General features: G+C 39.4%; 1 protein-coding gene across 3 annotated transcripts; it reads left to right on the top strand.

Annotated features, from left to right (window-relative positions):
* Positions 1–7,897: 7,897 nt before the first annotated feature.
* On the top strand, positions 7,898–15,282 carry sox10 (SRY-box transcription factor 10). Of its 3 annotated transcripts, XM_057817736.1 has the most exons (5): positions 7,898–7,988; positions 11,146–11,938; positions 12,274–12,542; positions 12,876–13,061; positions 13,149–15,282. In XM_057817736.1, exons 2-5 carry the CDS (start codon positions 11,508–11,510, stop codon positions 13,661–13,663), a joined length of 1,401 nt encoding a protein of 466 aa, XP_057673719.1. In that variant the 5' UTR covers positions 7,898–7,988; positions 11,146–11,507; the 3' UTR covers positions 13,664–15,282. The 3 variants fall into 3 exon arrangements, with proteins under 3 accessions (XP_057673719.1, XP_057673720.1, XP_057673718.1); XM_057817737.1 differs by having other exon boundaries at positions 12,274–12,434; positions 12,876–15,282; XM_057817735.1 differs by having other exon boundaries at positions 12,876–15,282.
* Positions 15,283–15,862: the final 580 nt, after the last annotated feature.

Genomic DNA, 15,862 nt, shown 5'->3' with positions numbered 1-15,862 from the left:
TAAATATAGTTGAGCAGTAATGTAGGAGGGAGATGCCTTTTTGTTTAGTTTTCTCCTGTTGTTGGGTGATAGGAGTTGGGTAAAGGAATGTCTTTTGACCTTTTTTCTTTTTGTTAGGGAAGGCAGGGTTTCTCAGCTTGTTTTGTTCGTCATTTTGGCGATTGTCTCCCTCTGAGCCAAATAAACACACTGCTCTTGATGTTCCATTTTCATTGGTCTTTCTGGGTGAGGGTTTGACAGGAGGAGCACACCCCATGTTATGTCCTGAATACCCTAGAGCCTCAGATACCTGTTAATCAACTTTAAAAAGTCCAAGGAATAAGTGGAGTGGAGGTGGACTTTTTGAGTCTGACTTTTTGACCTGTTTGACGGGGTAAGCTGCATATAAACACCTGTCCACCCCATACAATCAGGAAGACTCCAAATCCTGACATGCTCAAGATGAAAGAGCTGTCCAAGGATAACAGAGACAGAATTGTTGACTGGACGACTGCATTGTATTAAGGAGAGGATGGCCAGGGCCATGTATTGTGAGATTATGGGTCATAACCTCCATCTCTCAGAGAATTGAAAATGGGTCGTGACTGGGTCTTCCAACATGGCAGTGGCCCGAAGCAGACAGCCAGAATAACCAAGGAGTGGTTTCGTAAAAAGCATAAAAAGCATTTAATTTTTTTCATGTCATTCATTGTCAGACAGAAGCAGCACGGCAAAACGCCATGCTAAAAAAATAGGTAAAAGTATCAAAATGGCTTACCGCTTTGTCCTCTGTAGGACCATGGCCCCCAACAAAATGTTTACTGCGTATGAAGGTGAATAGCTTCACCTTGCTGGTGTTAAACTGGTCTTTTGGACAATTTTTCTCATTTTTCTCTCTTTTTTTGGCTTCGGGAAACGTATGAAGAAAACATCCTTCATGTCTCATAATGTCTAGAGTCGTTTCTATCAGTGCCATAGCAGCAGTGTTTACTCAGCATGTTCGTTTTTGAAAGATTACCGGCAGAAAACAAGCACAACATGAGTTGTATGCGAGGGCGTGTCTATGTTGAGCCACTTCCTGTTTAAGATGGCGACGTCGTGGTCTAAAAAATAGCATTCTTTCGGTACGTTATTGGACATCTATCGTTGTCAATGGCAGGAAATAAGTTAAGAAAGACATCCATTTGTTTCCAAAAATGTTGCATTTATACAGTGTTGCTGTATTTATTTACAAAAAGGTTGTAATGAAATATTCTCAGTCTGTGAGGAAGACAAAAGTGACAGATTGACCGCAATGGTGCAAAAAATATTGTTTATTTTTCCATTTAGAAATAGTTTTTGTCTTTAATACTTGTATCGTAGACAGAGGCGTCGTGTCCCATTAGGCAAACCAGGCAACTGCCTAGGGCCCCCAGCCAGCAGGGGCCCCCAGAGGGCCAACAGATTTAGCACTCGCAGCTTTACTGCTCTGTTGGAGCGACAAGTGTAGGGAGTATTTCAATACCATGGAATCATTTGGCAGATTATCTAACGATTCGGTTATCAATCCCAATCAGCAGTACCATGTCACGTAGATTATACATGTTTAAGAAAGTCCAATCAGCTATTAATACCACATGATTGTGTGAAGAGTGACTCACCAAGTACTCTCTGGAAAGTCCTTGCTAGTTGTTTTACGGTGATTTTCACAGGCCACCTCATTATTCATGTGACTACTCAAAGAAATTGTGATTTTTCCCAAAAAGTCTATTAATGAGTCTAACGTATTGCTCGTCGAATACGCTATAAGAAAAATATAACATATATGCATCTAAAATAATCCTAAACAATTTTATTAGCAATTTTAATACTCCTTTTAGCAAGGTTCCTTGGGTATGCGTACGTTCCCATAGCAACCAGTCCTGTTATTGTCCTACGTCACAAGCGCTGCGTATTCTGGGAGCGAGAATAGGCGTAAGGTGCGCGTTTCAAGCAGAGGACGGCCACCTGTTAAAATGTGTGTAAGTACATCCATATGAGTCAGTGTAAAGTGCTTAGTTTTCGCCACTTTTATGGCCAAGATGGCTGCACGTGAACGCACCCCCCCACCTTTGTGTTCATTACACTGCGCGAGTATGTATGTGTGTCACGTGACTCGGAAGGGCCCCATGTTGTTTGTTGCCTGGGGCCCCCGGGGACCCTTGCTACACCTCTGATCGTAGAATATCGTAGACTGATTCCCTGACTCGTGTTGATAATTGTTGTATCACCATGTTGTCAGACAATTATTATCATATCATATCGGAAGGTATCAAGAGGTTCCTACTCCTGGTATACAATAGTATTCGCATAGTCAACAGGCAAAGCAACATCGTGTCACTTTTCACTAGATTTCACGTGTGATATAATAGGAAAAGCAAAGAAATAAAGATACAGAGGACCGACTGATTGCGAATCAAAGTGTGGATTCTTGTCTTAAAGTAAACATCCCAAGACAAAAAAGTGTGAGTTTTTAGTATGGGTCATAAAGCGTCGCATGGCAGGGACAGGGCGTCTTTGTTGGCAAAGAACATTGCCTGTGTTTGTTTCCAAATGTCTCTAGCCTCTCCTTGCCACTTTCTTCATTTGAACTGAGACTGTTTGCTTTGAACGCGTGCTGTACAGTTCCCGTTTGAAAAGACACACACAAAGAACCGCTCTCTCACGAGGGGGAACCTTTAAAAAGCGCCTCATTATAAAAGACAACTGCATGTGAAAGTGCTATTGCTTGTTGAATGCATTTACAGTAAATATACAAAATTGTTTAAACACACTTGGACTAGATTGTTGCAAATGCTAACCTTATGTTAATGAACTGTTTATAAGACACCAAGGGCGTAGGTTTGGTCTCAATATTGGTAGGATGATATAACAGCATAACCTGCATGTACACTTTTTGCTGGGGACGAGACATTAATAAGACCAAACAGATTGGGTGAACGGCAGTCAGGGCTGCATTTCTCACCAATAAGAACCAAACTGATTGATAGGCTAAATGATTAATGCAAAATAAATCTGTACTGACTTATTCTAGCTTTCACGATTCAAATTCATAACATCTTAATCTGATAATTTTTCTTAAATCTAGTCGAATAATTTTGAGTTTTAAAGGCTAGTTAACAGATTAATGCATCAGATTCTTCCACTTAATTTTAGTAAATATTACCATTTGTTGTTATTAAGCCCATACATCTAACTGCTGGTAATTTTTCACCTAAATCAAGAAAAAATACTTCCAAATAACGTTTTGAATAATATCTATTCTTGAATTGAGAACATTTCTGAGAAACAACTTTTTTTTAGATTCAATGTACAAACCTTTTGCTTAAAATAAATCTGTTAAGCCTATTTTCAGCTACCTATTTTTCTTATTTCAAGAAATCTGAGTATAATTTACTTGAAGCACTGGCAGATAATTTCACTTATTTCTAGTAGATTTACACTGAAAACAAAGGAATATACGTTTTTTTTTTTCTTTTTTTTCTCTCATTTTTACGGAGGTGGGTTTTTGCAGTGCATATGCATTGGTTGAGGTGATACACCGTACGATCCAAACCTTTGTTTTCAAATACTACTAAAGAAACATTTTGAAAACTTTCAGAATAAATGTCTTGATATTATTAGCAAATTTAAATTGCATTATTTGATTACAAATTATATTACCATACTCAAGAAATACAAACTTGTTAATAATCTCTTAACTATGCAGAAATGCAAAAAAATGAACATTTGTCTTGATACCACTCAAAATTGTCTAAATAAATTAAATATTATTTAAAAAAAAAAAAAAAAAAAAAAAAAAAACGTCTTAGGGAATGACAAAAATAAACAAAATGGAGCCTTCCTTTAGGAAAAAAACTACTGCTCTTGTCCAGAAGCACAGCATAAAAAAAAAAAAAAAAAGAAAGCTCCTTTGGGCTGCTTTAAGACCATATAAGCATAATAAAAATGAAAACTGGGAAGAATGGGGTAAACCTTGGATCACTACATTTCTAACAGCTGAGCAGAGTTCACTATATTTCTCACTGTTTAATTAACGTTAACAAAGTAGAAAACACATACAGGAGGACACTTCTCCTAAGCAACTTCCTACTAAGGTTAGCAAGTTCGCACAGTTTAATGTAATGTTAATGCTAAACTGTGATGCAGGTCGGACTTTCAGTAGCAAAATTAGTGTTTTTTTGACTTTATACAGTATATCACAGCGGCTGCTGACCGGAAGAACTTCTAATGTCCCTCCTCTTCGAAGCGGGCGGAGGAGGCGGCATGTCGACATGTAACGTAATTCTGTAGTGTGAGAGAGTTGCGTGTGTTTGTGCAGGGGGGCGGTCAGCTCAACTCATCAGCCAATCCAACATGCGTTTGAGGCTCATTCAGCAAGTAAAAAAGGTGCAAATGTCAGTCTGAAAATGATAAAAATAATTCACTTAATAATGGTAGGGTCAATTCTATAGTTACAACATATGGGATGACGATCTAAATGACCTATATAACTGAACACATTATATTATGCAAATAAGGTTGCTTAAAAGTTGGTGGGGACAATATGAGCATCCTGAAAAGTTGCTAGTGTTTTGTCCCTACCGTCCCTATGCAAACCTACGCCCTTGTGCTTTCTGACAGTGGTTGGCACATTTCTCTCCAGAAGACCTTGAAAGTCTTGTGATTTTCAATTGTTGTTTTTTTTTTTTAAATGATTGTTTTGAAATGAAATGAAATGAAATCCAAAACAACTTCCCACTTGAAAAGGATGGATGTCTATGAGCGATAAACTGATGTAAATTCACAGCAGAAGGATGAAAAGAGCCACACAACTGGACATCCATCACTGTCGAATGCAGTCATGCGTTAATAATCATTCAAAGTTTTTTTTTTGGACACTTTTTTTTAAAGCTATCTCTGTGACTATTGTGGGTTCTTCTTTTATTTACAAAGATGTAGCAACAATTTTGGGAGACTTTTTTTTATTACTTCTTTGGTTCCATGAAAGTTATATCATAGTATCAGTGTTGTTTTTCGTCAACGATGACTATGACAAAAAAAATTCCGTCAACGACCAATTTTTTTCATGACGATGACGAGATGATAACGAGCTAAAAACGTGTCTTGGGAGACTAAAACATAACGAGACGAATGCCAGTTCTTGTCTGACGACTATGCGCCATAGTTTCTGTCACATGTTCACACTGTATGACATTTTATGAGTAGTTAACCATTATTGTAGACTATGCAATGTTGCTTTAGCACAGGGGTCGGGAACCTATGGCTCGCGAGCCAGGTCTGCCTCTTTTGATGGCTGCATCTGGCTCGCAGACAAATCTTTAATTATTAAAAATTTATTATTAAAAATTATTAAACTTTCGTCGTTGTCAGTTTTGTTTTCCGCGTTGTCATCTAATTTTAGAAACCCGTTTGAGAAGATGGCAAAAAGAAAAAAAGACGAGGAGTATCGTACTTTTCAGCAGGATATAAGGACATAAATGTGGCACCGTTTTTTATCTCGCTTTGGATGAGTCAACAGACGTAAGCTATTTATTCCAGTTCAGCGTGATTGCAAGGTTTTGACTATGAAAGGGACAACAAGAAGGGAAGATTTATTCAAGTCCTTCACTGAGTTTGCTAAAGAAAAAAATCTACCGATGAGCACTGATGGTGCTCCGTGCATAAGTTTCTCAACGCCTGCATGAAGCTTAACCCCACCAAGTATCAACCAGACTACAAAGCCATCAGCAAAACCATGCAGCACCAGAAGTCCCATTAATGGTAAGAAATACTCATCAGTGAATAGCAACAGCATAATGACATTATTAAAAAATAATTCAGAGACTTATTGTACTTTAAAAGTGTTTAAACTACATAAAATGCACACATTACTTGTATTTTCAAACATATTGTATGGCTCTCACGGAATTACATTTAGAAGTATGTGGTGTTCATGGATCTCTCAGCCAAAAAGGTTCCCAACCCCTGCTTTAGCCTTTAAAGGTCTGTGCTGAGTGATCACCACACACTAAATGTAACTCGTAGCCTTAAAACAGCATTAACGTTCGCGTTAGCATTAGGCTAATGCTAACGGCAAGCATCCTCCTAAACTCGCTGATAGCTTTTTTTTTAAACGTAGTTTGTTCCGTCCAGGTGGGTATAATTAATTTAAAAAATGATGTAGCCTACTGTTTTCCTGCTGAGTGCGTATTATCGGATGTTGTCCTTGAAGACGCTACAATATGTGCTCGTCCGTCGATCTTTATTCGAACTAGTCGGAAACCTTTATTCACTTTTGAAATTTACAGACGAAAGCATTTCGTTAAAGTCGACTAAAACTAGACGAGGTAAAACACATCTTGAAATGACTGAACTATGACTAAGACTAATCAGGTATTATCATCCAAAAGACGAAGGCTAAGATGAAACTTAATGATGACTGCAGAAAAAAAAACACTGATTAGTATTTAGTCTTTTTTGTAACTGAGCGCTACCTTTTGGCCAATAATGATTAATTTGCTCAAATTAACTTTTAATTATTGTGAGAGAATTTTATTCATGCTTAGAACACAAACATTATACATCATATTTTGTATGTTTTTGTTATGCTTGCATGAGAACATTGTTGCATAGAACATCATTGTTATATTAACCTGTTTGAGTGTGCCTTCCCATAGCCTTGACTATTGTAGACTGTATCACAATATGCCCAAATATGGACTGTTATGTCCCTGTGTTTTCCAATATGCCCTGAATGAATACAATGGGCGACTGTGGCTTATCAGACTGAGCTCATCATCGTTCTAGCCAGAACCGGTGTTCAAGGTCATAACTTGAGGTGTTTTTCCCCAACTGGAGATGTTTTTCTGAAACTTGAGATGTTTTTACCAGTAAATGCTATAGTAAGTTTCGGTTTTGTTTCTATGATGTCAACCCATAAATAGAGGCATGCCCTGCATTTCTCTTTTGTCCACATGCGGAGAGGACGCTTTGTGCGTGGCTCCGCGTCTGTACCCGAGAGCTCTTGTTCATAAAGCCTTCGAAGCAGGCAATCTTTGGTTGGGTCTGATTTATTTTTCTAATCGAGCTATCGAGGTAACACTTGTCTTGGAGTTCAAACTTAAACTTCCCTGGCAATTATATGTTATCAATATGAATTATATTTATCTGGGACTATTAATTATTATTATTATTTTTTTTCAATCATTATTGCTTCAAAATGAACAGAACATGACCCGAAATCAAATTGAAGTGACCCGGAACTGGCCCAAAATCAACAGGAAGTGACCCAAAATAAACTCTTTGCCCGCCATTGACAAAGATGGACATCCAATTCTTTTAAACTGGAAGGACCATCTGTGAATGCGCATATTTCAGTGCCATTGATGATGCTGGATGTCCAATTCATGTTGACTGATAGGGGCAAAATCATTCATCCGTAATCAGTCAAAAAAAATTGGACATCCAGCGCAATCAATGGCAACCAATGATTTTATATGCAACATTTACATATGTAAATAAAAATAATACGGTGGGGTTTTTTTTTATGTTCACTTTTAAGCTATGTGCTAATTATATGGTATCTTGAAATTTGTCTTGTGACGAAATAATACTGTATGCACATGCAAACATGGACAAGGATCAATCACCCGTGGGTGGGCGTAATCCCTGGATACAACGATGCGTAAAATGGTGTTTTGTCTAATGAACGCATGAGGCTGATTTGTCACTTAGGCGGAGTGAGAAGAACTTTTAGCCAATCATCTACTAGTTTTACCCACTCAAGTGACTGTCCCTTTAAGACTTTTTGTACCTCATTTTGCTTTACTATTTTTTTCATTCTGGGCCTCTTACAAGGAGCCCTTTAAGGCCCGTCGCAGTCACACAGAGCTTGCATTCATAGCCTGGCACAGCGAACGAGGGGGCTGGGGAAGCCTGCAGTGTCACCGTGGAAAGGAACTGAAGGATTCTCCTGCTCAAGGCACCTCCAACTTTTCTTCAGTACTGAAGTAAGATGCTCAGAATTTCCTCGCTGTGATGCTGCTATGCCTGCTCTCAATCTGGCTTTTTAATTTTTTTTTTTGCCATTATGTGGAGAATGCATTCATCTAAATTTATTATTGCACCGGTTGAAATGTATGGTTGTATCAAAGGTCTTGTTATTAAATGATTTTAAGTATTAAAGGACTGATTAGGCAAATGTCATACAACTACTGTAAAGTTTGAAAGTTCATGCCGTCATGTTAATTGCAGATAACGTAATTCATTTATACTTATATATTAGTGACAAGTGTCAAAATAACGGAAGATATACTTGGGTGGTTTTACTTTGAAGTTGCAAATTTGTTGACGTTCAACGCTTTTGGAAGTATAGTAATTATAAAATTTGATGTTTTTTTATCAAATGAATCTGTTCGCACATTTTCATAATTAGAATTTGTTATTATGATGTCTTCAGTTGGTTGAGGGTAAGAGTAACATCCAATTAGGTGTGAGCTATTGTAATTGGACAAAAGAGCAGCAAATTGAGGGCAAATTATTGGCATATAAAGTACTCTAATGAGTTCAACTTTGTGCAATTCATTGTGCATATTGAAAACAAAATGAGAACAAAACAATAACAGAGCTTTAGAAACTGTCTGCAGCTAGATTATTATGTTATATAAGAAATAGCAAAAATGTGGTTTAGGCAGGAAGGAAAAAATTATAACCACTAGGTCATTTACTGGTGAATTAAATGTATTTTCATATTTGAGTAGGGCACAAATGCAACAAGCTGTGTTTAAAAGTTTAAATGCTTTTTCCTTTGCATGCACGGCCCACTTAGGGGGCACCAGGTATAGTCACAGCAGGTTAAGAGGCTTTAAAACAAGGTGTCTGGGAAAAGATATTTGTGAGGTTTTGGGATATATATCCCCAGATTTATTAACATGTAGAAAATTTTAAGGATTTTTCGTCCCATTGCAGTAAAAAGTTAGAGGAATTGAAAACAAAAGGGTGGGGCGTCGTTGAAATGCCTAACTGACCCCATAAAAAAGCGACAGTTAAATTGGCAACTTCTTTCATAATGTCACCGGATGCGGGCTAGAGCTCAAATTATGCCACAGTTTTCCCTGACAAGGTGGCAAACAAACCATTGAGTTGTATGTTGCCGATTCATGGCACATTAGCTGATGTGGGTGTAAAGTTGGGGCAGGGTGTTGACTTAACGGACAAAACAAGGACACATTTTGCTGCCTCTAATAGACGCAGCCCTGTGCAACAAGCACACCGTGTCAAATCACACCAAGCACAGTGAGGTTTATATTTCCACAGTCAGGCCATGTTTATTCAAGAAGTGCAGTGCAAATCCGACGTCTGAGCTGTTGCGGCCTCACATCATTCCAACACTTTCCCTCCCGGGACCTTAGAATAACTGCAAAATGTTTTACAGCAGTCGCTTATTTTTGGGTTTGGTCTGGGTTGGGTGATTGTTACACTTGCATAAGGAAACCAACATATATTGCAAATCTTTGCACTTATGGCAATTAAGAAAAAAAAAAAAAAAACAATTGTTAAATACCAAAACATCACATTACTGTAACTCCGCTTAGTAAGAAATAGTTGATATAATAATTTTTGCCCCAGACAGACATAACCTAGATGAATAGTTGTTAAATAGTGGCATACCAAAGCGTTAAATAGGTTAAACCCAATACCTAAAGAATTCATATCAGTTTTTCATTCCAATTTCTATTCAAATGTCGGACAAAGAAGTGCATGATAAAAAACAACAACTTCCCAACAGATCAGTGGCGCGGTATGGGTTGCCATTGCTAAGGGCAACCTATAAGTAACCTATAAGTATTCTCTCCCTCTCAGCTCGTCTGGTTTTAAGCATTTTGACTTTGCTGTGGAAAACTATTAGAAATGCCAATTGGTATACTTTAGCTTAATGTGTTTTATTTAACGTTACTAATGATCAAATGTGCACAGACCAATGATAGTTGTTACAATTTATAGTGTATTAGCCAGTGTGGTGGTAAATTTATAGGGGGTGTTGGTGGTGGGCTCTGGCCACCCCTTGTCAACGGCTGGTGGGGTCGTTGGAATGAAAATGTCAATTCCCCACTCGGACAATTCGCCGCGGATCTTCACTAAATTGACAAAGGAACGTATCAGTTCCATTCAGTAAAGATGTATTTATTTGAAAGAATATTAAATGAAGGATAGAAAACTTGTTTGAATTTTCTGCATTCGAATATTTTTGAAGTGTCTTTTAAAAGCCTCTTTAGGGTTGACCTGTATGGGGCGCCGTTTGTAAAGCAGCACATGTTGAAAATTACGACAACATTTTCTCACATTTAGTGCCACAGTGTTTAAAATGGTGTGAAATTTTTTGTCACTTTTTTTTTTTTTTGCATATTTACAACATTATTTAGCAACTTAAATATATATTTTTAAATAAGAAGTTTTAGACCTGATTGTTTAAATCCAGAACTAAATATTTTAATTTAAATCTTAAATTTTTATCCTATATCCTAATTGTTAAATCAGGAAACGGTCAGAACTAAATATTTAGCTTAATATGCAAATTCACATGACTGGAGACCGGAAGTAACAAAATAAAAGCTGGTGGAGCAGCTCAGACTGTCTGTTTACGTTGATTGAAAATGAATAACTCAACGGTGGCAGTCTGTTTTTGGACATGAGTCATTGTCATAATAACAATATATAGGTAAAATACATATTTAGGAGAAACCATGTAAAGAGTATTTTGTGTGCTCTAGCTTTTACTTTGTTACTTTCGGTCTCCAGTCATTCGAATTTGCATATCAAGCTAAATATTTAGTTCCAACTGTTTCCAGATTTAGCATTTAGGATATAGGATATAAATTTAAGATATGAATTAAATATTTAGTTCTGGATTTAAACATTCAGGTCCAAAACTTCTTATTTAAAAATGAATATTTAGGTTGCTAAATAATGTCGTAAATATGCAAAAAAAAAAAAAAAAAAAGTGATTCTAAAAATTTCACACCACGTTTTCAACACTGTGTGGCGCTAAATGTGAGAAAAAGTTGTCGTATAGACCTGCCCCATAGACCTGCATCATTTCCTATTTTTAAAATGTCTATTCAACAACAACAACAAAAACAACATAATTCTAAAGTTCTACTTTTTCAGGTCCAACCTGGCAAATATTCTTCGTGGGACCCACAGAAGAGAGCGACACGGAGAAGTCATTTGATAGGTGGGCGAGTTTGCTGCATACAGCTGTGCTTTAGCAGGTAAACTGGGGTCTAAGGTGCGCACTGGGCCGCCTATGATACCAACCACACGGATGGAAAGAACTTTGATGTTCAACCCTCATAGAGTTTTACAACGGAGGCTGAGAGTAGAGACAGATTGGCAGTTTATATTATAATTCAACAGCGATCAGAGTTGAAGATCAGACACACCAACAGCAGTCTGCCCATTAGTGCATCAAAGTAGGGACAAACAGCAGGCAGCCAGCAGGTAGTTTTAGGAAAAGGTCAGGCATCCTCATGAAGATGTCCAGAGAGGAACAGAGCTTGTCGGATGTCGAGCTCAGTCCAGGTGTGTCGGACGACAGCCGTTCCCGATCACCTGGTAATTCCTCTGGTGCCGGTGGAGATGAGTCACCCCTCCACAGGCAGCAGCTTCTGGCAGTTTTGGATGACGGTGCAAGGGGCCATCCCCCTGGTAAATCTGATGATGAAGATGAGCGCTTCCCAGTGGGGATCCGCAAGGCGGTCAGCCAGGTGCTCAACTGCTACGACTGGACACTCGTCCCCATGCCAGTGCGCGTAAACAATGGGAGCAAGAGCAAACCACACGTCAAGAGACCGATGAATGCGTTCATGGTTTGGGCGCAGGCAGCGCGGAGGAAACTGGCAGACCAACACCCACACTTGCATAACGCAGAGCTCAGCAAGACCCTGGGGAAGCTTTGGAGGTGAGAAAGAGTCTTCATCACAGATCAGAACTTGATCTATTTGATCTGTTTGTCTATATATGCCGTATGGCAACCAGTCCAAGGTTAACATCGCCTCTAATCCTAAATCAACTGGGATAGGCTCCAGCACAGCGATGGCCCAAGTAAGGATAAGCAGTGCAGGGAATAAATGGTCACATAGTTGCATTTGATATTTGCTGATAGCAAGTGTTGATGTAACACTCCATACACTGTTTTTTAAACGTAGTCTACTTATCTATAAACCTAGACATACAGTAGCCCTAAAAAATCCATTTTTACAAACACTATCCACAATATTTTTTCCTTCATCCAAGGCTTCTTAATGAGAGCGATAAGCGACCCTTCATCGAAGAGGCAGAGAGGTTGAGAAAGCAGCACAAGAAGGACTACCCAGACTACAAATACCAGCCCCGGCGCCGCAAGAACGGAAAGACTGGTTCCGGGTCAGGAAGTGACGGAGACAGCAATTTGGAGGGTGAGATCAGGCATAGACAATCCATCTACAAGGGCCTCCATCTGGATGTGGTCCACACTGGGGGAGCTGGGTCCGCTCAGGCAGATGGGCATCACCATCATGCTGCAGGTGGGCTGCCGGCTCCCTCGACCCACCTCACCAGTAGGCCCTTGACAGTGATTTCCAACCAGTGCGAAGCAACAAATTAGTGTGCCATGAAGGATCCAATAGCACTTCATTTGTATTTAAAAATGGTCCCTTGATCACAAATCGTGTATATTTAATCATCTCTCTTATGCATTTTGTGAAATTTTCGTTTGGTTGTGTGTTGTGAGATCTTTCAACTGCTAATATGTGCCTTGGCTAAATGAAGGTTGGAAAAACTGGTTGAGAATTTCCTACTGCAACCTGACTTGTCACTCCAATTAAAAAGCCTTAACATAGTCTCTTCTCTGTCTTCAGGTCACAGCCATAGTCCTCCTACACCACCAACCACACCCAAGACAGAACTTCAGTCTGGGAAGGCAGGGGATGGAAAGAGGGAGGCTTTGAGCAACGGGGTCTCCCGTGGCCAAATGGGAGCAGAGGGTTGTTCAGGTGCCGCAGGGTCTGCAAAGCCTCACATCGACTTTGGCAGTATGGACATCGGTGAGATAAGCAACGACGTGATGGCCACCATGGAGCCTTTTGATGTCAATGAGTTTGACCAGTACCTTCCCCCCAATGGCCATCCAGGGATCGGGCAGAGTGCTGGTTCAGGAGCAGCGACGCCCATAACTACAGCGTCTCAATATAGCTACGGCATCTCCTCAGCTCTGGCAGTGGCCAGTGGACACTCCGCGGCCTGGCTCTGCAAGCAGCAGCCGCAACAACATCATGGCTCCGCTCTGAATTCAGACCCGTCCAAGGCCCAGATCAAGAGTGAGGCCGGAGGTGCTGGTGCTCACTTTTCTGAGGGGGCTACAGCTGCTTCCCATGTCACCTACACCCCTCTAAGCCTCCCTCACTATAGCGCTGCCTTCCCCTCCCTGGCAGCCAGGGCTCAGTTTGCAGAGTATGCCGACCAGCAGGCCTCAGGGTCCTACTACGCTCACTCTAGCCAAGCAACTGGCTTATACTCTGCCTTTTCGTACATGGGGCCCACCCAGAGACCCCTGTACACGACAATCACTGACCCATCCAGTGTACCACAGTCCCACAGCCCCACACACTGGGAGCAGCCTGTCTACACTACACTGTCGCGGCCATGACAGATAACGAGACCAGAGGGCGCTGGTGCCGGTCCAGCCCCCACGTCCGACCCAAGAAGCAGCAGTGGTTTTGGCGAAAGCGGTCTGGGCTGGGGGGAGTGGGCTGGCACCGAGGGAGTCGGCTGGGGAGGCAGGAGGGAAGAAACCCTGGACTGTTCTCACCCAGATCCGGAAATGCTGTCACAAGTGAAGGCTGAGTTTGGAGCGTGGTGCTTCTAAAAGCATTTGTCGATTCATTGGTGCATGCAATCTTGTAGAGAAAAGTGATTGCAGTGGCATTACACTTCAGTTCCAGATTAGATTTGCAGCAACAAAATGTCTAGCGCTCCAAACAAAATTATCTTGTCCCTGTCAGCATGATGACTCCCGGCGTGGATGTGAGGAAGTCGAACCAGTTTTTCCTGATTCACACAATAATTAATTCTAAATTAAAAGAGAACGAGTAGGTGTTGAACCTTGATCAGTCATTCAGTGTTTCAATGTTTTATTTTATGCGACCCATTCTCATGTCAGGTACGCATACCTGGCATGATATAACATGATTTGTTCATGTTTCTTTGCATATCTATTTGTATTGTATGTATGTATGTATTATCATTTTGAACTGAGAAGTAAAACAACTCATTTTTGTATAGTACAACTCATACACTTGTGATATATTTGTAAAATCACCAAAATTCTGATACCAAAACTATTATTGTGTAACAAAGAAACTGCAATTATAACAGTTTCTCCCAATGTGACATTCCAAGCTACCTTACATAATTACTATGTAGAATAGGTTGTTGCAAATGATGATGTCAAAATGCTTCTTATTAATATGATTTTAGTTCACCAGTAGGTGGATGGGAGGGAGTGTAAAGTGCTTTGAGCGCCTTGAAAGGTGGAAAAGCGCTATATAACACCATTTACCATTTACTTGATGGATTCATGAAGAGCCATAAGGGCAAAGAACACCCCCGATTTATATATTTACTAAACACTTCATCAACCACATTAGTCGTTATCTTCCTTATTTTGTGTATTGATGTCCTTACTGTTGTCATAGAAAATCCATTCCAACGTCACAAGATTGTGCACATCCAGAGAACCTTTTGCAAAAATGTACTTTTCACAGAGCCTTACATCTATCAATCACTGTGCCTTATTTTTCACTGTTGCTTTTTACACTTTACATAAAAAACACTTTTTATTCTGTATTAAGTCGCATTTTAGTTCTTATTATGCTGCAGCGTATGTATTCTTATTTTTTGCCAACACCTCCCAAATATACCTTAAGCTTCACTGTTCAACATTTAAAAAGCTAGAAAACCTGCCGAAAGACTGTTCGACATATACTGTGTATCACAATATATCATTTTAAAAAGATTTTCTCTCTCCTGTTGCATGCAGCCTTATTCTTTTCATCCTCAAAATTCTGTGTACATCAATATTATTTTTTTTCAAACATACTGTATGTAACTTTACTGTTTATGGAAATGCTGTATTTTTTCCAGTACCTTTTACTGTCATTTTTTAATTGAAGGAGATATATTCCAGTTGTGTGTGATGATTGCATGCATAGCAACATACTATTCAAACCATATCAGGCACAAAAGCTTCAAAGTAAGGATGATTATTTGCACTCTTTTGAAATAAACTTTGCTTTACAAGAAATCTAGTGTGGTTGTTATTAATCTTTCAACTGATTAAACTGATTACATTATAATACATGAATTCAGATTTTATACATGAATTCTGAATTTGGCCTGCCACTTTCATTTTCTGTGGCCCATCAATTAACTCCTTGATGCCTGAATTTTCATTTAACATATACAGCGTATCACAAAAATGAGTACACCCCTCACATTTCTTCAGATATTTAAGTATATCTCTTCATGGGACAACACTGACAAAATAACACTTTGACACAATGAAAGCAGTGTGCAGGTTATATAATAGAGTTCATTTATTTTCCCTTCAATATAACTCAAAATATAGCCATCAATATCTAAACCCCTAGCAACAAAAGTGAGTGCACCCCTTTGAAAAAACATACATCCCTAAATGTCCAAATTGAGTACTGCTTGTCATTTTCCCTCCATAATGTCATGTGACTCATTACAGGAGTGCTGTCAGCATTCTTGCAGAGATTGAAGAGGTGGGGAGTCAGCCTGTTAGTGCACAGACCATACACCGCACTCTACATCAAATTGGTGT

The sequence above is a fragment of the Corythoichthys intestinalis genome, chromosome 16 (assembly GCF_030265065.1).
Source record: "Corythoichthys intestinalis isolate RoL2023-P3 chromosome 16, ASM3026506v1, whole genome shotgun sequence".
NCBI classification, from domain to species: Eukaryota; Metazoa; Chordata; class Actinopteri; order Syngnathiformes; family Syngnathidae; genus Corythoichthys; species Corythoichthys intestinalis.
This window is presented reverse-complemented; position numbering and strand designations above follow the sequence as displayed.

Coding starts and splice junctions, on each gene's coding strand:
- sox10 (XM_057817735.1), top strand. CDS start 11,508: ATGAAGATGTCCAGAGAGGAACAGAGCTTGTCGGATGTCGAGCTCAGT. Junction 11,939..12,273: donor ACCCTGGGGAAGCTTTGGAG/GTGAGAAAGAGT, acceptor CCTTCATCCAAG/GCTTCTTAATGAGAGCGATA. Junction 12,543..12,875: donor GCATCACCATCATGCTGCAG/GTGGGCTGCCGG, acceptor CTCTGTCTTCAG/GTCACAGCCATAGTCCTCCT.